Source organism: Oncorhynchus kisutch, linkage group LG30 (assembly GCF_002021735.2).
Source record: "Oncorhynchus kisutch isolate 150728-3 linkage group LG30, Okis_V2, whole genome shotgun sequence".
Classification (NCBI taxonomy): domain Eukaryota; kingdom Metazoa; phylum Chordata; class Actinopteri; order Salmoniformes; family Salmonidae; genus Oncorhynchus; species Oncorhynchus kisutch.
In genome coordinates this window covers 1,320,820-1,346,612 of record NC_034203.2, presented here as the reverse complement: position 1 = coordinate 1,346,612, position 25,793 = coordinate 1,320,820, and the positions used below count along the sequence as shown (strand labels likewise).

General features: G+C 42.2%; 1 protein-coding gene across 5 annotated transcripts; it reads left to right on the top strand.

Moving 5' to 3' along the window:
• The first annotated feature begins 203 nt into the window (after positions 1-203).
• Positions 204-25,578, top strand: ttc19 (tetratricopeptide repeat domain 19). Of its 5 annotated transcripts, none has more exons than XM_031809718.1 (11): positions 204-305; positions 8,848-8,939; positions 10,041-10,093; positions 12,001-12,111; positions 12,294-12,332; positions 15,708-15,764; positions 16,062-16,123; positions 18,984-19,078; positions 23,934-24,088; positions 24,348-24,510; positions 25,032-25,578. In XM_031809718.1, exons 3-11 carry the CDS (start codon positions 10,070-10,072, stop codon positions 25,196-25,198), a joined length of 873 nt encoding a protein of 290 aa, XP_031665578.1. In that variant the 5' UTR covers positions 204-305; positions 8,848-8,939; positions 10,041-10,069; the 3' UTR covers positions 25,199-25,578. The 5 variants fall into 5 exon arrangements, with proteins under 5 accessions (XP_031665578.1, XP_020323065.1, XP_031665579.1 ...); XM_020467476.2 differs by having other exon boundaries at positions 10,036-10,093; XM_020467473.2 differs by lacking the exon at positions 204-305 and adding an exon at positions 7,988-8,585 and having other exon boundaries at positions 10,036-10,093.
• The last annotated feature ends 215 nt before the right edge of the window (positions 25,579-25,793 follow it).

Genomic DNA, 25,793 nt, shown 5'->3' with positions numbered 1-25,793 from the left:
CAAGCTATCTGCTATAGTTTTTCAGATTGATCTCGGTCAAGGGAGGAGCTTGTTTTTACATATAGTGTATTTATTTATTCTGAACACACTTCTGTTTGTTGGCAATGTTGATTCTTGCAAATCTTTTCAAAATACTTACTTTTATGGCAAACGCCGCCGAGTAATCAACTGTAAACCAATGAAATCTTGTGTACTATCATGGTACTCTCTCTGCTGATCACGTCTGATCACGTTATCCGTATCTAAGGTAGTAGACAGCTGGTGACATCTCGAGAGGGATCTCCGTCCAACAAAATACTATCAAGGTAAGAGATTTATCACTAGCTCCTATATCATTCCGGGAAAAGAAGCATGTTAGCTTTGTTTATTCCAAGAAATAATTTAAGACCACAAAAATGTATAGGACAAGTAGTGTAAATCTGATACAGTCATCAAGGCAGGACCCAAACATTTCAGTTCCTACTGACAAATGAGAAATGCCACAAAACAGCTGTTTTTCTGAGCATTCTTTCAAATGATTAGGACATGTAAACAGCTTAATCGACATTTCAGGGGTGTATTTGATCTGTGCATTTGCTAGCACCGGTTGCACAAGCCTCCATCTCTTTGTTGTGAGTTCTGAAAAACTGAAAGTATGCATCTTAGAAAGTTTTCACATACAAACTTTATATGTTCGATCTCAGAATCAAATAGGCTTTGCAAAAATAACATGGTCACTCACTGTGGTAGAACATTTATTTTGATTGGTGATTTTCTGCATTTATGCATTCACAAGTCCCATCAGGTAGCCTGATTTCAGATGTATCCATGTAAACAGGATTATTAGGGAAATCGTCAAATAGCATAGCTAAGCAGGGCTGGTCTTGGTTAAAACACTGGATGGGAGGCCAAAGGGTATCTGTAGATCAATTCTTTCAGTAAGAGGTGCTGCCCAGCCTATAGTTTTTTTTCTGATAGTGGATATAACGTTGAAGATCTGATGTTTGTAAGGTACAAATTCAACATATTTATACAAGGTTTGTCTATGTTGACATAATTCTGTAGTTGAAATTTCACCCTCAAAATTTCACCCCCAAACAACAGTTGATTACTTTTTTCAAATATGAAACCGGAAGTACCCGCAATTCACTCCATTGAGAAATGGTCACCAGAATCAGAGTGTATGCTATAGGACTGCTTGGCTGGCGCTGATTAGAATATGTTAAGAGACTCCGTCAAAAACATTGATTAGCTAACCACCTCCGTCACCGGCTTCATTAGAAAATACATTGGCGACGTTGTACCCACGGTGAAGGTTTGCTGCTTCCCTAATCAAAAGCCCTGGATTAACACACAGGTTGGTGATAAACTAAAGAACAGGGCAACCGCACACGGAGCTATTATAGACAACCCTGACGCTATGGCCGAGGACAGGAATAAGTACAAGAAGTCCTGCTATGGGACAATACCAGAATAAGTACAAGAAGTCCTGCTATGGGACAATATAGGAATAAGGAGGAATCATGCCAGCCACATGTGGCAGGGGCTACAGTCGGTTACGGATTACAAAGGAAGACCAAACCGTGATCTGCCCAATGATGCCTCTCTACCAGACAAACTCAATGCATTTTATGCATGCTATGCCAACAACATCGAGCGTGCATTTCAAATAACAGGTGTGCCTTTTAAAAGTTTATTTGTGGAATTTCTTTCCTTAATGCGTTTGAGCCAATCAGTTTGGTATATAGGTATGGTTGGTATATAAAAAATAGCCCTATTTCGTAAAAGACCAAGTCCATATTATGGCAAGAACAGCTCAAATAAGCAGAGAGAAACGACAGTCCATCATTACTTTAACATATGAAGGTCAGTCAATCCGGAAAATCTCAAGAACATTGAAAGTTTATTCAAGTGCAGTCGCAAAATCCATCAAGTGCTATCATCAAACTGGCTCTCATGAGGACCACGAAAGGAAGACCAAGAGTTACCTCTGCTGCAGAGGATAAGTTCATTAAAATTACCAGCCTCAGAAATCGGCAATTAACTGCACCTCCGATTGCAGACCAAATAAATGCATCACATTGTTCAAGTAATAGACACATCTCAACATTAACTGTGAATGTTGTGAACTGTGAATGTTGACCTGTCTAAAGGTCTTACTCACGCTCTCCGCAGCCGATGTAAGTCCTATAGACAGATCAACATTCACAATACCGCATGGCCATACGCATTACCAGGACGTGTACTGTGAGCATGCGCTGACCAACTGGCAAGTGTCTTCACTGACATTTTCAACCTCTCCCTGTCAGAGTCTGTAATACCAACATGTTTTAAGCAGACCACCATATTCCCTGTGCCCAAGAACACTAAGGTAACCTGCCTAAATGACTACCGACCCGTAGCACTCACGTCTATAGCCATGAAATGCTTTGAAAGGCTGGTCAAGGCTCACATCAACACCATCATCCCAGAAACCCTAGACCAACTCCAATCTCTATTGCACTCCACACTGCCCTTTCCCACCTGGACAAAAGGAAAACCTATGTGAGAATGCTATTCATTGACTACAGCTCTGCGTTCAACACCATAGTGCCCTCAAAGCTCATCAATAAGCTAAGGACCCTGGGACTAAACACCTCCCTCTGCAACTGGATCCTGGACTTCCTGACGGGCCGCCCCCAGGTGGTAAGGGTAGGTAACAACACATCCGCCATGCTGCTCCTAAACACGGGCCCCACAGGGGTGCGTGCTCAGCCCTCTTCTGTACTCCCTATTCACTCATAACTGCACGGCCAGGCACAACTCAAACACCATTATTATATTGGCCGATGACACAACAGTGGTAGGCCTGATCACTGACAACAACTAGACGGCCAGTAGCGAGGAGGTCCGAGACCTGGCTGTGTGGTGCCAGGACAACAACCCCTACCTCAACGTGATCAAGACAAAGGAGATGATTGTGGACTACAGAAAAAAGAGGACCGAGCATGCCCCCATTCTCATCGACGGGGCTGCAGTGGGAGCAGGTTGTGAGCTTCAAGTTCCTTGGTGTTACACATCACCAACAAACTAACATGGTCCAAGCACACCAAGACAGTTGTCAAATCAAAGTTTATTTGTCACGTGCTGAATACAACAGGTGTAGACCTTACAGTGAAATGTTTACTTACAGGCTCTAACCAATAGTGCAAAAAAATTATGTGAACAATAGGTAGGTAAAGAAATAAAACAACAGTAAAAAGACAGGCTATATACAGTAGCGAGGCTATAGAAATAGCAAGGCTACATACAGACACCGGTTAGTCAGGCTGATTGAGGTAGTATGTACATGTAGATATGGTTAAAGTGACTGCAAATATGATGAACAGAGAGTAGCAGTAGCGTAAAAGAGGGGTTGGCGGGTGGTGGGTGAGACACAATGCAGATAGCCCGGTTAGCCAATGTGCAGGAGCACTGGTTGGTTGGCCCAATTGAGGTAGTATGTACATTAATGTATAGTTAAAGTGACTATGCATATATGATAAACAGAGAGTAGCAGCAGCGTAAAAACAGGAGTTGGGGGGGGGGGGGGGGGGGGGCACGCAATGCAAATAGTCCTGGTAGCCGTTTGATTACCTGTTCAGGAGTCTTATGGCTTGGGGGTAAAAACTGTTGAGAAGCCTTTTTGTCCTAGACTTGGCACTCCGGTACTGCTTGCCATGCGGTAGTAGAGAGAACAGTCTATGACTGGGGTGGTTGGGGTCTTTGACAATTTTTAGGGCCTTCCTCTGACACTGCCTGGTGTAGAGGTCCTGGATGGCAGGCAGCTTAGCCCCAGTGATGTACTGGGCGTGCGCACTACCCTCTGTCGAGCAATTGCCGTACCAGACAGTGATGCAACCAGGATGCTCTCAATGTTGCAGCTGTAGAACCTTTTGAGGATCTCAGGAGCCAAGCCAAATATGTTTAGTTTTGCTGAGGGGGAATAGGCTTTGTCGTGCCCTCTTCACGACTGTCTTGGTGTGTTTGGACCATTCTAGTTTGTTGTTGATTTGGACACCAAGGAACTTGAAGCTCTCAACCTGCTCCACTACAGCCCCGTCGATGAGAATGGGGGCGTGCTCGGTCCTCCTTTTCCTGTAGTCCACAATCATCTCTTTAGTGTTGGTTACATTGAGGGATAGGTTGCTATTCTGGCACCACCGGGCCATGTTTCTGACTTCCTCCCTATAGGCTGTCTCGTCGTTGTCGGTGATCAGGCCTACCACTGTTGTGTCATCTGCAAACTTAATGATGGTGTTGGAGTCATGCCTGGCCATGCAGTCGTGGGTGAACAGGAAGTACAGGAGAGGACTGAGCAAGCACCCCTGGGGAGCTCCAGTATTGAGGATCAGAGTGTTGCTACCTACCCTCACCACCAGCTGTAGTCAATGAATAGCATTCTCACATAAGTGTTCCTTTTGTCCAAGTGGGAATGGGCAGTGTGGAGTGCAATAGAGATGGCATCATCTGTGGATCTGTTTGGGCGGTATCCAAATTGGATTGGGTCTAGGGTTTCTAGGATAATGGTGTTGATGTGAGCCATTACCAACCTTTCAAAGCACTTCATGGCTACACGCGTGAGTGCTACGGGTCTGTAGTCATTTAGTTAGGTTGCCTTTGTGTTCTTGGGCACAGGGACTATGATGGTCTGCTTGAAACATGTTGGTATTACAGACTCAATCAGGGACATGTTGAAAATGTCAGTGAATACACCTGCCAGTTGGTCAGCGCATGCCCGGAGCACACGTCCTGGTAATCCGTCTGGCCCCGCAGCCTTGTGTATGTTGACCTGTTTAAAGGTCTTACTCAGGTCGGCTACGGAGAGCGTGATCACACAGTCATCCGGAACAGCTGATGCTCTCATGCATGCGTCAGTGTTGCTTGCTTCGAAGCGAGCATAGAAGTGATTTAGCTCGTCTGGTAGGCTCGTGTCACTGGGCAGCTCGCGGCTGTGCTTCCCTTTGTCTAATAGTTTGCAAGCCCTGCCACATAAGACGAGTGTCGGAGCCGGTGTAGCATGATTCAATCTTAGCCCTGTATTGACGCTTTGCCTGTTTGATGGTTCGTCGCAGGGCATAGCAGGATTTCTTGTAAGCTTCCAGGTTAGAGTCCCGCACTTGGAAAGCGGCAGCTCTACCCTTTTGCTCAGTGCAAATGTTTCCTGTATGGCTTCTGGTTGGGGTATGTACGTACAGTCACTGTGGGGACAACGTCCTCAAACACTTATTGATGAAGCCAGTGACTGATGTGGTGTACTCCTCAATGCCATGAGGAGTACACCACATGGAATATGTTCCAGTCTGTGATCGCAAAACAATCCTGTAGTTTAGCATCTGCATCTGTGACCGAGTCACTGGTGCTTCCTGCTTTAATTTTTGCTTGTAAGCAGGAATCAGGAGGATAGAGTTGTGGTCGGATTTGCCAACTGGAGGGCTAGTGAGTGCTTTGTACGTGTCTCTGTGTGTGGAGTACAGGTGATCTAGAAAAAACAATCCCTTTGGTTGCACATTTAACATGTTGATGGAAATTTGGAAGAACTGATTTAAGCGGGCACGAAAAAACATGTTCCCCGTCAGGAGACTGAAAAGATTTGGCATGGGTCTCAGATCCTCAAAAGGTTCTACAGCTGCACCATCGAGAGCATCAAGACTGGTTGCATCGCTGCCTGCTATGGCAACTGCTCGGCCTTCAATCGCAAGGCACTACAGAGTGTAGTGCGAACGGCCCAATACATCACTGGGGCCAAGCTTCCTGCCATCCAGGACCTCTATACCAGGCGGTGTCAGAGGAAGGCCCTAAATATTGTCAAAGACTCCAGCCACCCTAGTCATAAACTGTTCTCTCTGCTACCGCACAGCAAGCGGTACCAGAGCGCCATGTCTAGTTCCAAGAGGCTTCAAAACAGCTTCTACCCCCAAGCCATAAGACTCCTGAACATCTAGTCAAATGGCTACCCAGACTATTTGCATTGCCCCCCCACCCCCTATCCACACCACTGCCACTCTGTTATCATCAATGCATAGTCAATTTAATAACTCTACCTGCATGTACATACTACCTCAACTAACCGGTGCCCCCGCACATTGACTCTGTACCGGCACCTGTATATATATATATTTTTTTTTACTGTTTTACTTTAATTACTTTTATCTCTTATTCTTTTTTTTTCTTTTTTAAAAATTTGACCCCTTTTTCGTGGTATCTAATTGTTAGTAGCTACTATCTTGTCTCATCGCTACAACTCCCGTACGGGCTCGTGAGAGACGAAGGTTGAAAGTCATGCGTCCTCCGATACACAACCCAACCAAGCCGCACTGCTTCTTAACACAGCGCGCATCCAATCCGGAGGCCAGCCGCACCAATGTGTTGGAGGAAATACCGTGCACCTGGCAACCTTGGTTAGCATGCACTGCGCCCGGCCCGCCACAGGAGTCGCTGGTGCGCGATGAGACAAGGATATCCCTACCGGCCAAACCCTCCCTAACCTGGACGACGCTAGGCCAATTGTGCATCGCCTCACGGACCTCTCTTATTCTTATCCGTATTTATTTTTTTAAGCTGCACTGTTGTTTAGGGGCTCGTAGATAAGCATTTCACTGTAAAGTTCTACAGCTGTTGTATTTGTCGCATGTGACTCATAAAGTTTGATTTAATTTGAACTGTTCAGAGGAGACTGAGTGAATCAGGCCTTCATGGTCGAATTTCTGCAAAGAAACCATGACTAAAGGACACCAATAAGAAGACTTGCTTGGGCCAAAAACACAAGCAATTGACATTAGATGGAAATTAAATGAGATTTTTGGTTCCAACCGCTGTGTCTTTGTGAGACGCAGAGTATTTATTTATTTTTTAATTTGGACTTTATTTAACTAGGCAAGTCAACTAAGAAAAAGTTCTTATTTACAATGATGGCCTAAACCGGCCAAAACCAGGATGATGCTGGACCAATTGTGCACCGCCCTATGGGACTCCCAATCACAGCCGTTTGTGATAGTCTGGATTGAAACCAGGGTGTCTGTAGTGACGCCTCTAACACTGAGATGCAGTGCCTTAGACCGATGTGCCACTCGGGAGTAGGTGAATGGATGATCTCTGCATTTGTGTTTCTCATCATGAAGCATGGAGGAGGTGATGGTGTTGGGGCTCTTTACTGGTGACACCGTCTGTAGTTTATTTAGAATGCAAGGCACACTTAACCAGCATGGCTACCACAGCATTCTGCAGCGATACCCCATCCCATTTGGTTTGGGCTTAGTGGGACAATCATTTGTATTTTAACAGGACAATGACCCAACACACACCTACAGGCTGTGTAAGGGCTATTTGACCAAGAAGGAGAGTGATGGGGAGCTGCATCAGATGACCTGGCCTCCACAATCACCTGACCTCAACACAATTGAGATGGTTTGGGATGAGTTGGACTGCAGAGTAAAGGAAAAGCATCCAACAAGTGCTCGCATTATGTGGGAACTCCTTCAAGACTGTTGGAAAAGCATTCCAGGTGACTACCTCATGAAGTAGGTTGAGAGAATGCCAAGAATGTGCAAAGCTTTCATCAAGGCAAATGGTGGCTACTTTGAAGAATCTAAAATGTAAAATGACACTTTTTTGGTTACTACATGATTCCATATGTGTTATTTTATAGTTTTGATGTCTTCACTATAATTTTACAATGTAGAAAATAGTAAAAATAAATAAAACCCCTTGAATGAGTATTAAGTGTCCAAACGTTTAACTGTTTTGTACAGATAATTATCAGACTCGGGTTACAAACGCTGGTAAACACTCAAATACATTTCGTTAAAAACAATCGACAAAAGTAGTGCATTGGGCCTTTACTAGTCTTGTAGTAGAGGACCAATTTACATGTCTTCAAGGCGAGCAATCGTTATTTTATTGTTGCAATGTTTAGAATCCTGTTGACCTTGAACGTGGAGATTCATTTCCGGGTTATGTTTTTTCATGGCCTTCAAAATAAATGCCCTCTATAATTGAAAACGTGTATTTGTTCAATAAATAGGCTAAAATATTTGCATGATGAATAAAGTTATTGTAACTATAAGGTACAAATGCACTTTGTGTGGTTGATCGCTTTTTAATTTGATTTCCGGTAGTAACTTTTTTTTCTGCCTCAAACTTCCGACGAATTGTTTACGACTAGAACGTTTACCGCTTTTGTCAAATTAACGTCAGAGTTGATTTTTCGTCGCAAATAAAAGGCAAACTTACGTATTGACATTGTTGTGCTTTTTACTTACATTTTCCAATAACTGGATCCCTTCTAACCATTACCAACTGATGTTTTTTTATATATGATATGGCGCTACCGGCTGTCAATCGTGCGCTCTTTGCTAATAGGAGTCAAATACAACTATTTATTTCAGAGGTCTTACGCAACCTGTCATTAAGTAGCCGATTCAATTTTAAGACACAATCATTGCAATGTCTGAAAACGGTGACTTCTCAATCTAATGCTGTTACGGTGCACAGAAGGTCACAGCTATACCGGCGGACATGCGAAAGCAATGGGGATGAAAATAGTCGTGCTACGAGTAACTGGACTTATGCAATGTGGAGTGCAATTGGTAAGTAAGTTATTGTCATGTTAGATATGTTACAGTACTCTTCCTTAGTGGGTGTCATTGTCAGTATTTTAAATTGCAGTCAAAAGGCTATCATCAATTATCTTTTCCATTGCTGTGCATATGATTTGCGTAGCTATGAGTGCTTCATGAAATGCAATTACAAGAACATGTATTTCTACATGTGAATACTCATAACCGGCCATTTACGTCATTAAGTGACATGAATGTTTTATAATGCATCCCTCCCTCTCCTTCGTGATAGCGTTTTCTCTCTTCAGCAAAGCTGAGGAGGACACCAGAACTGAGGCTCAGAAGAAAGAAGATGAGATCATTTTACTTTTGAAGAGAGCCAAGGTAGTTAATTGTCATCCTGTAGGCAACTCTTCAATTTAGTTTTTTTTAGCAGTCATCTAAACAAGAGGGCTACAGTAGCACGTAGCCCTTGATCATGACTCTGTTAAATTACATTGCACATAAGTCATTGGACGAAGGTGTCTTATGTATGAGGGAGTTATGTTAAGATCCCAGACGCTCAATCTGAACATTAACACACGCCGCTTGCGGTACGGTTTTGGGAGCATAAGGACCTTGTAAAAATAAAATAAAAATACCTAAAGGTTAAATTGATACACTCCTTGGTAGTGTTCTCCATGTTACTTGTTCATGAAAACAGACATAAGACGAGGTAACCACCTGTACTAATTAGCTATCGGAGCAAGCTAGAACATTTGTCTGTAAGCCAACTCGGGAAGTGTAGCGGAAATGTACACTGAACAAAAATATAAACCCATGTTTCATGAGCTGAAATAAAAGATCCCCGAAATGTTCCATGCGCACAAAAAGCTTATTTCTCTAAAATGTTGTGCACAAGCTTGTTTGTATCCATGTTAGTATTTCTCCTTTGTCAAGATAACCCATTCACCTGACAGGTGTGCAATAGATGTCTCAAGTTTTTAGGGAGCGTGCAATTGGCATGGTGGCTGCAGGAATGTCCACCAGAGCTGTTGCCAGAGAATTACATTTTCGTTTCTCTACCATAAGCCGCCTCCATCGTTGTTTTAGAGAATTTGGAAGTATGTCCAACCTGCCTCACAACTGTAGACCACGTGTATGGCGCCGTGTGGGCGAGTGGTTTGCTAATGTCAACCTTGTGAATAGAGTGCCCCATGTTGGCGGTGGGTTTATGGTATGGGCAGGCATAAGCTACGGACAACGAACACAATTGCATGTTATCAATGGCCATTTTAGAGCATTAAAAATACAGTGATGAGATCCTGAGGCCCATGTTTTATTTAAACACGGTATTTTTGATATCTGTAATCCCAGCATTATGAAATCCATAGATTAGGGCCTAATGAAATCATTTCAATTGAGTAATTTCCTCATATAAACTGTAACTCGGTAAAATCAATTAAATTGTTGTGTGTTGCGTTTTTATATTTTTGTTCAGTGTAGTTTCCTCGGATGGAGGCAACCATAGCTATATGGACCTGTGCAAATCTGCAATAGTAAGTGTATTTTTTTATTTTAATTGAAGGATTCTTTCTCACTGATGAAAGATAAGGACCATATGTTTCGAAAGCTGTATCGCAAGCGATTTATCATTGATGTTTCTAAATGTTAAAACACAGATTCAGAATTGTAGTTCACATGAGCCAGTTGTGGGCGACGCTAATGGCTGAAAACTGTAGGGAGAAGGCAGAATGCCACCTAGAGTTTGAGAGCTGCACTACCGGTCAAAAGTTTTAGAACACCTACTCATTCAATAGTTTTTCTTTAGTTTTACTATTCTCTATATTGTAAAATAATAGTGAAGACATCACAACTATGAAATAACACATATGGAATCATGTAATAACCAAAAAAGTGTTAAACAAATCAAGATATTTGAGATTCTTCAAATAGCCACCCTTTGTCTTGGTGACAGCTTTGCACACTCTTGGCATTCTCTCAACCAGCTTTGAGGTAGTCACCTGGAATACATTTCAATAAACATGTGTGCCTTGTTAAAAGTTAATTAATGCGTTTGAGCCAGTAAGTTGTGCTGTGACATGGTAGGGGGAGTATACAGAAGATAGCCCTATTTGGTTAAAGACCAAGTCCATATTATGGCAAGAACAGCTCAAATAAGCAAAGAGAAATGACATATCATCATTACTTTAAGACATGAAGGTCAGTCAATTTCAAGAACGTTGAAAGTTTCTTCAAGTGCAGTCGCAAAAACCATCAAGCGCTATGATGAAACTGGCTCTCATGAGGACCGCCACAGGAATGGAAGACCCAGAGTTACCTCCGCTGCAGAGGATAAGTTCATTAGAGTTACCAGCCTCAGAAATTGCAGACCAAATAAATGCTTCAGAGTTCAAATAACACACACATGTCAACATCTGTTCAGAGGAGACTGTGGATCAGGCCATCATGGTTTAATTTCTGCAAAGAAACCACTACTCAAGGACACCAATAATAAGAAGAGACCTGAGAAACAAGAAACACGAGCAATGGACATTAGACTGGTGGAAATTTGTCAACATTTTAGATTGTTGGTTCCAACCGCCCGTGTCTTTGTGACGCAGTGTGAGTGAATGGATGACCTCCGCATGTGTATTTCCCACCGTAAAGCATGGAAGAAGAGGTGTTATCGTGTGCTTTGCTGGTGACACTGTGACTTATTTAGAATTCAAGGCACACTTAACCAGCATGGCTACCACAGCATTCTGCAGCAATACGCCATCCCATCTGGTTTGGGATTAGTGGGACTATCATTTGTTTTTCAACAGGACAATGACCCAACACACCTCCAGGCTGTGTAAGGGCTATTTGACCAAGAAGGAGAGTGATGGAGTGCTGCATCAGATGACCTGGCCTCCACAATCAACCAACCCCGATCAAATTGAGATGGTTTGGGATGAGTCGGACCACAGAGCGAAGGAAATGCAGCCATAAATGGCTCAGCGTATGGGGGAACTCCTTCAAAACTGTTGGAAAAGCATTCCAGGTGAAGCTGGTTGAGAGAATGCCAAGAATGTTCAAAGCTGTCAAGGCAAAGGGTGGCTTTTTGAAGAATCTCAAATATAACCTATAGTTTGATTTTTGTATAGCACTTTTGGTTACTACATGATTCCATATGTGTTATTTCATAGTTTTGATGTCTTCACTATTCTACAATGTAGAAAATAGTAAAACTAAAGAAAACCCCTTGAATGAGTAGGTGTTCAAAAAATTTTGAACGGTAGTGTATGAAGCATGCTACTCTTTGCCAAAAGATGATATGCAATCTCATGAACCAAAAGTGTCAAGTCAATGACATAATTTTTATTGCATCAATTCAGAGTGAACTGTTTATTTGTCAATGGCATTTGTATAATGTCTTTCTTTACATTATGTCCGAGTAACATTGATGTGTCTTCTGTCCCAGCTCAGTATAATGCGTGGACAGCTGCATGGAGCCAATGGATTCCTTCACCAGGCAATTGCGCTGGCCCACCAGTCTCACAATACACAAGCAATCATCTACACCTACAGCCTGGTAAAAGCCTTGATGATAAAAACTGATGTTTTTAAAGTCTCTTCTGTGCTCATGTTGTCAAGATGGAATAAGGTGTATTTTGCTTACGGAGGAATTTTTGTAAGCGTTTTTAATTTGTCATAGCAAAAAGGTTTGCATGAACACTCTGCAGTAGATCATTTTATTTTCCCCTGTCTCTACAGATGGCAAACCTTGCCTATGTCCAAGGTGAGCTGGATAATGTAAGTAATAGCAGAGGTTGCCATCTTTCTCGTTTCAGTTAACTATTTGCTCTCCCACTTTTGGTATTTACTTTTAAAGGCAATATGACAATGTCAGTCACTGCGTGGTAACTTCCTGCTGATCGAAATCAACAACAAAGTTTAAATCTGGCAAGAAGACTGCCACTATTTGCGCTTCCCTGTGTATGTATGCTTCAAAGGAGGGCAGAAATTAATAGCCAATAGAGGAAGTCTTGGCATTTTTTATTTGTGTTGTCGATGTCTGTTAGCTAGAGGTCAAGGTGATGTCATATTGCGGAGTCTACCGTAAAAATAAATAATAATACATTTATTTTATATACAGTTGAGGCCGGAAGTTTACGTACACTTAGTTTGGAGTCATTAAAACTAGTTTTTCAACCACGCCAAAACAATAGTTTGTTAACAAGAAATTTGTGGAAAGTCGGTTAGGACATCTACTTTGTGCACAAGTCATTTTCCCAACAATTGTTTACAGACAGATTATTTAATTTGTAATTCACTGTATCACAATTCCAGTGGGTCAGAAGTTCACATGCACTAAGTTGACTGTGACTTTAAACAGCTTGGAAAATTCCAGAAAATGTCATGGCTTTAATAGGCTAATTGATATAATTTGAGTCAATTGGAGGTGTACCTGTGGATGTATTTCTCTGCCTACCTTCAAACTCAGTTACTCTTTGCTTGACATGAGAAAATCAAAAGTAATCAGCCAAGACTTCAGAAAAATAGTTGTAGACCTCCACAAGTCTGGTTCATCCTTGGGAGCAATTTCCAAATGCCTGAAGGTACCATGTTCATCTGTACAAACAATAGTACGCAGGTATAAACACCATGGGACCACGCAGCCGTCATACCGCTCAGGAAGGAGCGGTGTTCTGTGAACTGAACGTACTTTGGTGCGAAAAGTGCAAATCAATCCCAGAACAACAGCAAAGGACCATGTGAAGATGCTGGAGGACACTGGTACAAACGTATCTATATCCACAGAAACAAGTCCAATATCAACATAACCTGAAAAGCCGCTCAGCAAGGAAGAAGCCACTGTTCCAAAACCACCATAAAAAAGCCAGACTAAGGTTTGCAGCTGCACATGGGGACAAAGATTGTACTTTTTGGAGAAATCAGCTCTGAAACCAGATTGCATAGCGGAGAAGATATGGTCGGTAATCTGTTTGTTGACTTGGCTTTCGAAGACCTTAGAAAGGCAGGGTAGGATAGATATAGGTCTGTAGCAGTTTGGGTCAAGAGTGTGTCCCCCTTTGAAGAGGGGGATGACCGCAGCTGCTTTCCAATCGTTCGGAATCTCAGACGACACGAAAGAACAGGTTAGTAATAGGGGTTGCAACAATTTCTGCAGATAATTTGAGAAAGAAAGGGTCCAGATTGTCTAGCCTGGCTGATTTGTAGGGGTCCAGATTTTGCAGCTCTTTCAGAACATCAGCTGACTGGATTTGGGAGAAGGAGAAATGGTGAAGGCTTGGGCGAGTTGCTGTGGGGGGTGCAGTGCTGTTGACCGGGGTAGGGGTAGCCAGGTGGAAAGCATGGCCAGCCGTAGAAAAATGCTTATTGAAATTCTCAATTATAGTGGTGACAGTGTTTCCTATCCTCAGTGCAGTGGGCAGCTGGGAGGAGGTGTTCTTATTTTCCATGGACTTCAGTGTCCCATTACTTTTTTGAGTTTGTGATGCAGGAAGCAACTTTCTGCTTGAAAAAGCTAGCCATGGCTTTTCTAACTGCCTGTGTATATTGGTTTCTAGCTTCCCTGAAAAGTTGCATATCACGGGGGCTGTTCGATGCTAATGCAGAACACCATAGGATGTTTTTTGTGTTGGTTAAGGGCAGTCGGGTCTAGAGAGAACCAAGGGCTATATCTGTTCCTAGTTCTAAATTTCTTGAATGGGGCATGCTTATTTAAGATGGTGAGGAAGGTTTTTTTTTTTTAAGCCAGGCATCCTCTACTGACTGGATGAGATCAGGATACCCCGGCCAGGTCGATTAGAAAGGCCTGCTCGCTGAAGTGTTTCAGGGAGCGTTTGACAGTGATGAGTGGAGGTCGTTTGACCGCTGACTCATTACGGATGCAGGCAGTGAACGCTGAGATCTTGGTTGAAAACATCAGAGGTGTATTTAGAGGACAAGTTGGTTAGGATGATATCTATGAGGGTGCCCGTGTTTACGACTTTGGGGTGGTACCTGGTAGGTTCATTGATAATTTGTGCGAGATTGAGGGCATTAAGTTTAGATTGTAGGATGGGCGGGGTGTTAAACATGTTCTAGTTTAGGTCGTCTAGCAACACAAGCTCTGAAGATAGATTGGGGCAATCAGTTCACATATGGTGTCCAGAGCACAGCTGGGGGCAGAGGGTGGTCTGTAGCAGGCGGCAACGGTGAGAGACTTGTTTTTAGAGGTGGATTTTAAAAGTATAAGTTCAAATTGTTTGGGTACAGACCTGGATAGTAGGACAGAACTGTGAACTCTGAACTCAGAATTTAAAGGCAATGCTACCAAATACTAATTGAATGTATGTAAACTTCTGACCCACTGGGAATGTGATGAAAGAAATAAAAGCTGAAATCACTCTACTATTATTCTGACATTTCACCTTCTTAAAAAAGTTGTGATCCTAACTGACCTAAGACAGGGAATTTTTATTAGGATTAAATGTCAAGAATTGTGAAATAGTTTTAAAATGTATTTGGCTAAGGTGTATGTAAACTTCCGACTTCAACTAGCTCTTTTCATTACAAACAAGAATCTCAAAGTCGCTTTAAAAACAAACATATGTAGGGGTTTGGCAGTTCATAGTTGGTCTTCCACAGCTTCAGATGTCTAGGCAGTTTGGAAAGGCATTAAGTCAGTTGGTGGCTTGAGTGGAGGGAGCATCGATGATACAGACGGGTAGGGAGACAACGTCAGTCAGATAATGGTAGACAGGCCCGGAGCTCTTCATCAGGCACCTTGTCTCCTTTTCCAGAAGTAGGCTCGGTCATCCACTATCAAAGCGTAGCACCCACCTGGGTAATGTTTTGGCGACTGTAAAAGCGGCAGAAAAGACCACCACACTTCGACAATAGTCTGGAACAGGCGAGCCTCTGCCATTGCCTCACGTCACAGTCCCCACATCCTTCCAGGAACCGGAACAGGTGGAACAAAAAGCCAGTGATGTGAAGCCATTCAGTTTTACTAGGATCATAATGCATTAAGTATATTCTTAAACAATCAATAGTATATAATTCATTGAAATGACCATTGAGCAGAGGTAAATATGCTAGATTGTACCATTTAAAAAAAAAAAAAAAAAAAATGTTGTTTTGCCTACTTCCAGTGGTCACCCCTGTGCTCTTCTCCCCCAGGCAGAGAAACTGTTCAAAGCGGCCATGAGTTTCATGTTGTCCGGAGGAACACCAGAGGTGAGGGTCGGTCATGTGTTTAGGTAATAGGTTAATAGAAGAGGAATGATGTGACAACTGGACAGTAGAGTCACTGGGTACTGTGGCATCTTTCTGATTTTGAAATGAAGAGGACAATCTGTCATTTTACATCTTTTGTCAATCTGAACAAAGGAAGACTGTCTGGAATAAATAGGCTTTGGCTCATTCGGTTTCAAAACCATTGGTGTTGAATTGTTGTGGTGTATGTTGCGTTGTTGTCTAGACACTCAATGCTATTGCTACTTCAGTTTTTTTTCCTTTTCCTTCTTTTCAAAGGACGACAATGGGGTCATTGAGATGTCCTTGAAGCTTGCTACCATATATGCCGGCCAGAATAAGTAAGTGGACTTCAAAAGTGGAGCAATTGAATCAATTTAGTTCTTTTACAACCAAACGTTCAAAAGTTTGGGGTCACTTAGAAATGTCCCTGTTTCCCATGAAAACATACATTAAATGAGTTGCAAAATTAATAGGAAATATAGTCATGATGTTGACAAGTTGCTTCCTTCAAACTTTGCTTTTGTCAAAGAATCCTCCATTTGCAGCAGTTACAACCTTGCAGATCTTTGGCATTCTAGTTGTCCATTTGTTGATCTAATCTGAAGAGATTTCACCCCATGCTTCCTGAAGCACCTTCCACATAAGATCAAGCTGCTCCCACAACCGCTCAATAGGGTTGAGATGCGGTGGCTGTGCTGGCCACACCATTATACACACCAGCTGACTGCTTCTTCCCTAAATACTTCTTGCATAGTTTGGAGCTGTGCTTTGGGTCATTGTCCTGTTGTAGGAGGAAATTGGCTCCAATTAAGCGCCGTCCATAGGGTACGGCATGGCGTGGCAAAATGGAGTGATAGCCTTCCTTCTTCAAGATCCCTTTTACCCTGTGCAAATCTCCTACTTTAGCACCCCCAGACCATCACATTGCCCCTACCATGCTTGTCAGATGGCGTCAAGCACTTCTCCAGTGTCTTAAAAAAAATTCTGCGTCTCATGAATGTTCTTCTTTGTGACCTGAACACCTCAACTTAGATTTGTCTGTCCAAATCTTCCTCTGTCCAGTGTCTGTTCTTTTTTCTATCTTAATCTTTTATTTTTATTGGCCAGTCTGAGATATGGCTTTTTCTTTGCAACTCTGCCTAGAAGGCCAGCATCCCGGAGTCGCCTCTTCACTGTTGATGTTGAGATTGGTGTTTTGCGGGTACTATTTAATGAAGCTGCCAGTTGAGGACTTGTGATGCGCCTGTTTCTCAAACTAGACACTCTAATGTACTTGTCCTCTTGCTCAGTTGTGCACCGGGGCCTCCCACTCCTCTTTCTACTCTGGGTAGAGCCAGTTTGCGCTGTTCTGTGAAGGGAGTAGTACACAGCGTTGTACGAGATCTTCAGTTTCTTGGCAATTTCTCGCATGGAATAGTCTTCATTTCTCAGAACAAGAATGGACTGATAAGTTTCAGAAGAAATTCTTTGTTTCTGAGCCTGTAATCGAACCCACAAATGCTGATGCTCCAGATACTCAACTAGTCTAAAGAAGGCCAGTTTTATTGCTTCTTTAATCAGAACAACAGTTTTCAGCTGTGCTAACATAATTGCAAAAGGGTTTTCTAATGATCAATTAGCTAATCCAAGTTTATAATTTTAAAAGGCTAACACAACGCACCATTGAAACACAGGAGTGATGGTTGTTGATAATGGGCCCCTGTACGCTAAATATAGATATTCCATAAAAAAATCTGTTTCCAGCTGCAATAGTCATTTACAACATTAACAATGTCTACATTGTATTTCTGATACATTTGATGTTATTTTAATGGACAAACAAATGTGCTTTTCTTTCAAGAACAAGGACATTTCTCAGTGACCCCAAACTTGTGAACGGTAGTGTATATATTTTTTTATGTAAAGGGAAGGTTTTAGAGGTGTCCAGACACTTTTTTGTTGTTGTTGATTTCACTTGTTTTTGACCAACTTATGCCAACCAGCGATTCACTTCCTCATCCTCGTTGTGCAGTACGGGGGCTCTGAAAAAAACCTGAACAAATGCTCCAAAAACACCCAAATACATCCTTTTAGAAAAGCAACTTTTCTTCATACATTGATACAGGTATTTAGATATTGTACATATGCAATTGTGTAATTCTAAACTTTATCCGCAATGTTATATTTCATTTTGTGGCAACTCGAGTTATACCTTTCCGTCTATTCTAGCAGCAGGCTACACGGAGAATGAAATAGCTGGATAGGGAAAACCCCTTGAGTCATGCCCAAATTGAACATTAGGAGGTACATTTGCTTCAAATTCCATTTAATAGATGTAAATACGTCTTGGATAGTAGCTAGCCAGCTTAGTTGAAGAGTGCCGTATACACCATTAAATAGGCTTTCAAGCCAAAGCCAAGCTTTTAAGTTGAGAAATCATTTTCTGTGGTTGGCTATAGTCAGATGGGCAGTATTTCTATTACGTGTATTTGAAATAATTATTTGAATTACTTGAGTATGTTGTATTACACTGGAATGAACTATACTCAAATGTATTTTGTAACAGGATACTTTTGAAAGCTGTCATTTGTTTTTTCAAAATAGTTTTATTTTCTCTTTTTTTTAAAATAATGGTTCTCAATTTTGTGGCCCCCTTTCACCCTACATTGGTATCGAAAGTGATGGCATGATGGTGTGGTAAGAGAATCTGCTAAATGAACTAAATTTAAGGACTATCCATTGCACACTACAAATGAAGGCCATTTCCATTTGAGCCGACATAGGCAGCGTTTACCGTGTTCTTTGCAGTTTGATTTATTTTTTGGGTCATTTAGCAGACACTCTTATCCAGAGTGACAGTGTATTCAACTAAGGTAGATAAACAACAACATATCGCAGTCGTAGCAAGAAAGACGTTTATGTAACTGTTACTGAGAATGTTGCTGCTGTTCGGCCGGCAACTTGCAAATGTATTTTAAAATACTAAATACATGTATTTTAAATACAATACTTTTTCAAAAGTATTGTATTTATGAAAAATATTTTATTTTGATAAATTTGTATTTTGTCATTTTATGCCCATCTCTGGTTATAGTCCTGTAGTAGTATATTATTATAATATGACTACATTTCACGATCCACCCCCAAATTCTACATATCACAGTTCACCATATATGATGTGTAACCTTATATTAAATGTATGTTTTTCTTTCTGCTCAGGAATGACCTGGCAGAGACTGGTTTCCAGTTTTGCACTGAATCCCTTGAAGCCAAGTTAGAGAAATTCAAGGAACTTCCCGCTGAGGAACAGTCAGGTATCTAATGACCTTACCATCAAATTGTTATTTTTTGCTGTAATAGCATAAGATTCTATGTTTTGTGGGTGTGGCACAACTTCCTAATGGTCCGCCACACTGATCCTCAACAGGGGGGCCCCACAGGGTAGCGTGCTCAGCCACCTCCTGTACTCCCTGTTCACCCACATCTCCAACTCAATCATCAAGTTTGCTGACAACACAACAGTGATAGGCCTGATTACCAACAACGACGAGACAGCCTACGGGGAGGTGGTGAGAGCCCTGGCGGAGTGGTGTCGTGGAAATTTCCTCTATTTACCAAATCATGGGAGCAAACCACACACACACGTCAGAGTTAGTTATAAAAGCTCTGTCACAATCCTGTGACTCTCAGATAAATTCAGTGTCTCTCAGTGAATTCTCTGAGAGCCCCCCCACACATTGCAGCTGAGTTCCTTTAATAGCAAAGAACACACATAGTCAGACAGCATAGACATAATAAATCGTTCAGCTTACTCAAACCCCAGAACCATAAACCAATCCTCCATATCAACAGGCGTATATCAAATTGTCATTTAGATACAACCCACTCTAAATACAAACTCCTGGACAAACTCACGGAGAGGAGAATGAGGCTATAGGTTAAGATAGAAACAACATTAGAGGGAGCATAGAATGATTCCAGACACTGCCACCCTTCCTTTCCCCACAAGAAAAAGGTAGGGAGTGAAAGATATGTTTACACATGATGACACTTTGACCTCTCCCCTCTCAGCGGCCCATGCAACTTAGTTTTGACAGAACAGATAAATGCAACCTCGCCACAGTATTATACAAAAATACCATTCTGATGAGAATTAACTTACACACATTAGATGAATATAAAACATCTTACAAATGTTACCAACAAATTCTGAATCTTCCACGACAGTGGTGCCAGGAAAATAACCTGTACCTTCAAGACTGCTGTCTTATCTACATAATCATTGAACACTGGTCACTTTAATAATGTTTACATGCTGTTTTACCCACTTTGTATATATGCTGTATTCTAGTCATGGCTCATCCTATATATATACACTACTGCTATACACACCTTTTACTATTCACGTACTGTCCATACTGTATACTCACATTTACATAAGTACTCAGACCCTTTACTCAGTACTTTGTTGTACCACCTTTGGCAGGGATTACAGCCTCAAGTATTCTTGGTAGGACGCTATAAGCTTGGCACATCTGTATTTAGGAAGTTTCTCCCATTCTTCTCTGCAGATCCTCTCAAGCTCTGTCAGGTTGGATGGGGAGCGTTGTTGCACAGCTATTTTCAGGTCTCCAGAGATGTTCGATCGGGTTCAAGTCCGGGCTCTGGCTGGGCCACTCAGAGACTTGTCCTGAAGCCACATCTGCCTTGTCTTGGCTAAGTGCTTAGAGTCGTTGTCCTGTTGGAAGGTGAACCTTAGCCCTAATCTGAGGTCCTTAGTGCTTTGGAACAGGTTTTCATCAAGGATCTCTCTGTAGTCTGCTCCGTTCATCTTTCCCTTGACCCTGACTAGTCTCACAGTCCCTGCCATTGAAAAACATCCCCACAGCATGGATGCTGCCACCACCATGCTTCATTATAGGGAGGGTGCCATGCTTCCTCCAGATGTGACACTTGGCATTCAGGCCAAAGAGTTCAATCTTAATTTCATCAGACCAGAGAATCTTGTTTTTCATGGTCTGAGTATCCTTTTGGCAAACTCCACACGGGCTGTCATGTGCCTATTTTACTGAGGAGTGATTTCTGTCTGGCCACTCTACCATAAAGGCCTGATTGGTGGCGAGCTGTGGAGATGGTTGTCCTTCTGGAAGGTTCTCCCATCTCCACAGAGGAACTCTGGAGCTCTGTCAGAGTGACCAGGTTCTTGGTCACCTCCCTGACCAATGCCCTTCTCCCCCAATTGCTTAGTTTGGCTGGGCGGCCAGCTCCAGTGTTAGGAATCCCTTTGGCCCGGCAGTCTAGAGGGGATGGTAACGAGACCCGTATCATAACTACGCAAAGTGTAATAGTGACAGTAACGGTACGAACAAAAAAAACACAGACAACTTAATTACCGTCAAACACTCAGGGTTTATTTGAAAACACATGGTAAGGGGGGGGGGGGGGGGGGGGGGGGGCAGGAAAAGGGGCAGAGCTGGACCCAAGGAAAGAAACAAATATCCAAAAACACCCCTAAGCTAGACTAGCCTACTACTATACAGTTAACTAACCATAAATACAGTGGGTGGTCCGCCCAGTTCTACCTAGTGTTCTTAGACAAAGTAGTCCTACGGGTAGTGTATGCCCATGGGCAACTTGTCTTTTTTCCCCCTTTTCCCACCATCAAACAAACACCACAACAAAATAACAATACTCACAGGTGGGGACAAAGTGATATGCAGGTGCTAAAACAAAAGAGAGATCTACAGAGATTGCATGACAGAGGTTGAGCTTTTGAGAAAACAACTGACAGGGTTTTTAAACCAAGGGAAAGGGGATGTGATTGGGTAATGGAAACAGGAGGAGGTGTGTCTTCTGATTAGCGACTGATTGGGGAATGATGATTGCCACCTGTGAGGAGGGGAGAAGGAGAGAAAATAAATACACACACAATACTTGTATCCGTAACATATAGGAAGAGTCTTGGTGGTACCAAACATATTCCATTTAAGATTGAAGGCCACTGTGTTCTTGGGGACCTTCAATGCTGCAGAAATGTTTTGGGACCCATCCCCAGATCTGTGCTTTGACACAATCCTATCTCGGGGCTCTACAGCCAATTCCTTCGACCTCATGGCTTGGTTTTTGCTCTGACATGCACTGTCAACTGTGGGACCTTGTATACACAGGTGTGTGTGTGTGCCTTTCCAAATCATGTCCAATCAATTGAATTTACCACTGGTGGACTCCAAGTTGTAGACATAGCTCAAGGATAATTAATGAAACAGGATGCACCTGAGCTCAATTTCAAGGCTCATCGCAAAGGGTCTGAATACACAAATGTCTAAACCTGTTTTTGCTATGTTATTCCGGACATTGTGTGGAGATTGAGGACATTATTTATTTAATACATTTTACAATAAGGCTGTAACAAAATGTGGAAAAAGTTAAGGGGTCTGAATAACTATGCATACAGTTGAAGTTTACATACACTTAGGTTGGAGTCATTAAAACTTGTTTTTCAACCACTCCACAAATTTCTTGTTACCAAACTATAGTTTTGGCAAGTCTGTTAGGACATCTACTTTCTGCATGACACAAGTAATTTTTCCAACAATTGTTCACAGACAGATTGTGACTTTTTTAAACAGCTTGGAAAATTCCAGAAAATTATTTTATGGCTTTAGAAGCTTTTGATAGGCTAATTGACATCATTTGAGTCAATTGGATGTGTACCTGTGGATGTATTTCAAGGCCTACCTTCAAACTCCGTGCCTCTTTGCTTAACATCATGGGAAAATCAAAAGAAATCAGCCAAGGAAAAACATTTTTAAACCTCCACAAGTCTGGTTCATCCTTGGGAGCAATTTCCAAATGCCTAAAGGTATCACGTTCATCTGTACAAACAATAGTAATCAGGTATAAACACCATGGGACCACGCAGCCGTCATCCGCTCAGGAAGGAGCGGCGTTCTGTCTCCAAGAGCTGAATGTACTTTGGTGCGAAAAGTGCAACTCAATCCCAGAACAAAAGGACCTGGTGAAGATGCTGGAGGACACTGGTACAAATCATACTTTTTGGAGAAATGTCCTCTGGTCTGATGAAACAAAAATAGAACTGTTTTGCCATAATGACCATTGTTATATTTAGAGGAAAAAAGGGGAGGCTTGCAAGCCCAAGAACACCATCCCAACCGTGAAGCACGGGGGTGGCAGCATCATGGGGGTACTTTGCTGCAGGAGGGACTGGTGCACTTCACAAAATAAAGGGCATCATGAGGAAGGACAATTTAAGTGGATACATTGAAGCAACATCTCACGCCAAAATTCACACCACTTATTGTGGGAAGCTTGTGGAAGGCTACCTGAAACGTTTGACCCAAGTTAAACAATTTAAAGGCAATGCTACTAATTAGGTGTATGTGAACTTCTGACCCACTGGGAATGTGATGAAATAAATAAAAGCTGAAATAAATAATTCTTTCTACTATTATTCTGGCATTTCACATTCTTAAAATAAAATGGTGCTACCTACGACAGGGAATTTACCTAGCTTACCTACGACAGGGAATTTTTACTAGGATTAAATGTCAGATTGTGAAACTGAGTTTACATGTATTTGGCTAAGGTGTATGTAAACTTCCGACTTCAACTGTGTACATACATAAAAACAATACCATTCAAAAGTTTGAACACATCTACTCTTTCCAGGATTTCTTTATTTTTACTTTTTTCTACATGGTAGAATAATAGTGAAGACATCAAAACTATGAAATCACACACATGGAATCACATAGTAAACAAAAAATTGTTAAACAAATCAAAATATATTTGAGATTCTACAAATAGCCACCTGCCTCAGGCAGGTGTAGGTTGGAGGGCCAGTATCGTGATATTCGTTAGTATCGTTGCAAGGAAACGAAACACGATGCCCATTTAACATCTTTAGGAAAACATCCCTAATGTTGTCATCCACAGTCACGTGTTTATTTTCCAAGCTATAGCACACAATACTTTACATTCAGCAGATTTTTAAAGGACCAAAGAATTTGGTCTGCTTCATGTGACATGATCTTCTGAAAAGTTGTGAAACCTTGCTTTTGTATGTGCATTCAACTTTCGTGACCCTTCCTTTTGATATTGAGCTTGCTTGCTGACTGCATCCCTCCTCGTGTTTCTCCCTCTTTTCAGAGGAGTTGCGGATGGAGACCCGGCTGCTGCTGGGCCTGACCTTGGACTCCCACGCTCGCTACATGGCCGCCACACACCGCCTGAGCCGGGCGGCACTGGACTACAAACGAGCCCTACTGATCTGCCAGGAAGAGCAGGGAGAGACTCACCCACAGGTACCAGTTGTTAAATGTTTAGGCATTTTAGATAGAACGCCTGTTTTTGTTCTCTCCACAAAGTTTAATGGGTTATTTTAAAGTATATATCTGAGTTCAAATGTTTTCTTTGTTTATTGCAACATCACTGAAATGAAGAAACAATGTTTATACAACCTATTGGAACATAGTGGGTTGGGACCTAAAGACTTACCGTCACCTCTAATGTGGTGTTAAAGACAATTGACAAGAAAGTAATATTGTTCTTTGTCTTCTACAGTCGCTGGTGCTGCTGAGTGACCTGGCCACCATCCTGGACCTGCAGGGCCGCCACGATGAGGCCCTGCCCCTGGTAAAGCAGGCCGTGGAGCTGAGCAGAGAAGCCGGGCACCCTGACCAGCACGTGTTGTTGGGAAACATGGCAGGCGTCCTACTGCACAATGGTAAGGAGGGCTAAAAATGAGGACTGAAATTCTAGGACCTCTTCCCTCAACAAAGTCAGTTTTCAATGTCAAAACATTAACTTTTTGAGAAATACTAAATTAATGTAGCTCAGTTGGTAGTGGGTTCGATTCCCAGGACCACCCGTACGTAAAAAATGTGGCATCTATGACTAAGTCACTTTGGATAAAAGTGTCTAAATGGCATATTATATTTCTCTATGCACGTTATCCTTCTGGCACCGGTCAGTTTTATAATTTGGTGCAGCTGCATAAGTAACTGTACAGGCATTAACATTAATGGATAACATTTTGTTCAAGGAGGTACTGCGAAGTCTTATTACTGTTAATATCAGAGAATATCTCTGTCGTGTTCATTACGGCATGCAACAGAAAACGTTTAACTATTTGTAACAGAAAATAAAACTGAGTTTCTTATTGGAGAAACCCAATTCCTAATTCAGTCCGTTTTCGTTCATTTCATGTCAAATGAACACAATCTCTGTGTGTTCCTCCTGGTCCAGGTCTGTTTGAGGAGTCAGTGAAGCTGTACAAGGAGGCCCTGGCTCTGGCCCAGTCTGCAGGAGATGAAGAAGCAGTAGAGCAGATCCGGGAGGGGCTGAAAGAGGTGGGCAACAGGAGGAAAGCCAAGAAGGCGGAAACAGAAGCCCCCAAGACTGAGACCGACTGACCAGTTGGATCAACCAAACAAATATTAACACAACCCCAAGCCATCTCTGAACATTTCTGTTTGCAAATCTGAAGGGACTGAAATTAGATGGGTCATGTATGCACAAGATACGGAGCACATGGCTTATACAGTAGCTCAGGAGAAGGAGAAATGCAATAACACAATCACACTGTTTTCAAGACAACAGTTTTTTTCTATGGGCATGCAACAATCTTATCTGTGAAACCCTGTAATGTTTTGTCTGTATTGTGTGAAATCTCACTCCAATGAGGTGTTCTTTTGTTGTCAGATTGGCTCAAGATGTAAGGGGAAAGACTCTGAGCTAAAATATGACTATATGTGAATGACTATAAATAAAACTGTGTAAGACATGTACAATTTATGTGTATACAACACAATAATTTCACAGACTTGAAAGTGACATGGGACTTAACTGTCAGCTTCAAGAGTGAAATGCCAAATCAGTAATTGTATTGTTTTCCCTTTGTGTGAACAACCAAGATATAACATGAGGCTGCGGGTCTGACTTTTCTGGACCCCGCTTTCCAGCGGCTGGGGTCCCGTGGCTTGTGCGCATGTGGGGGATTCTGTACTT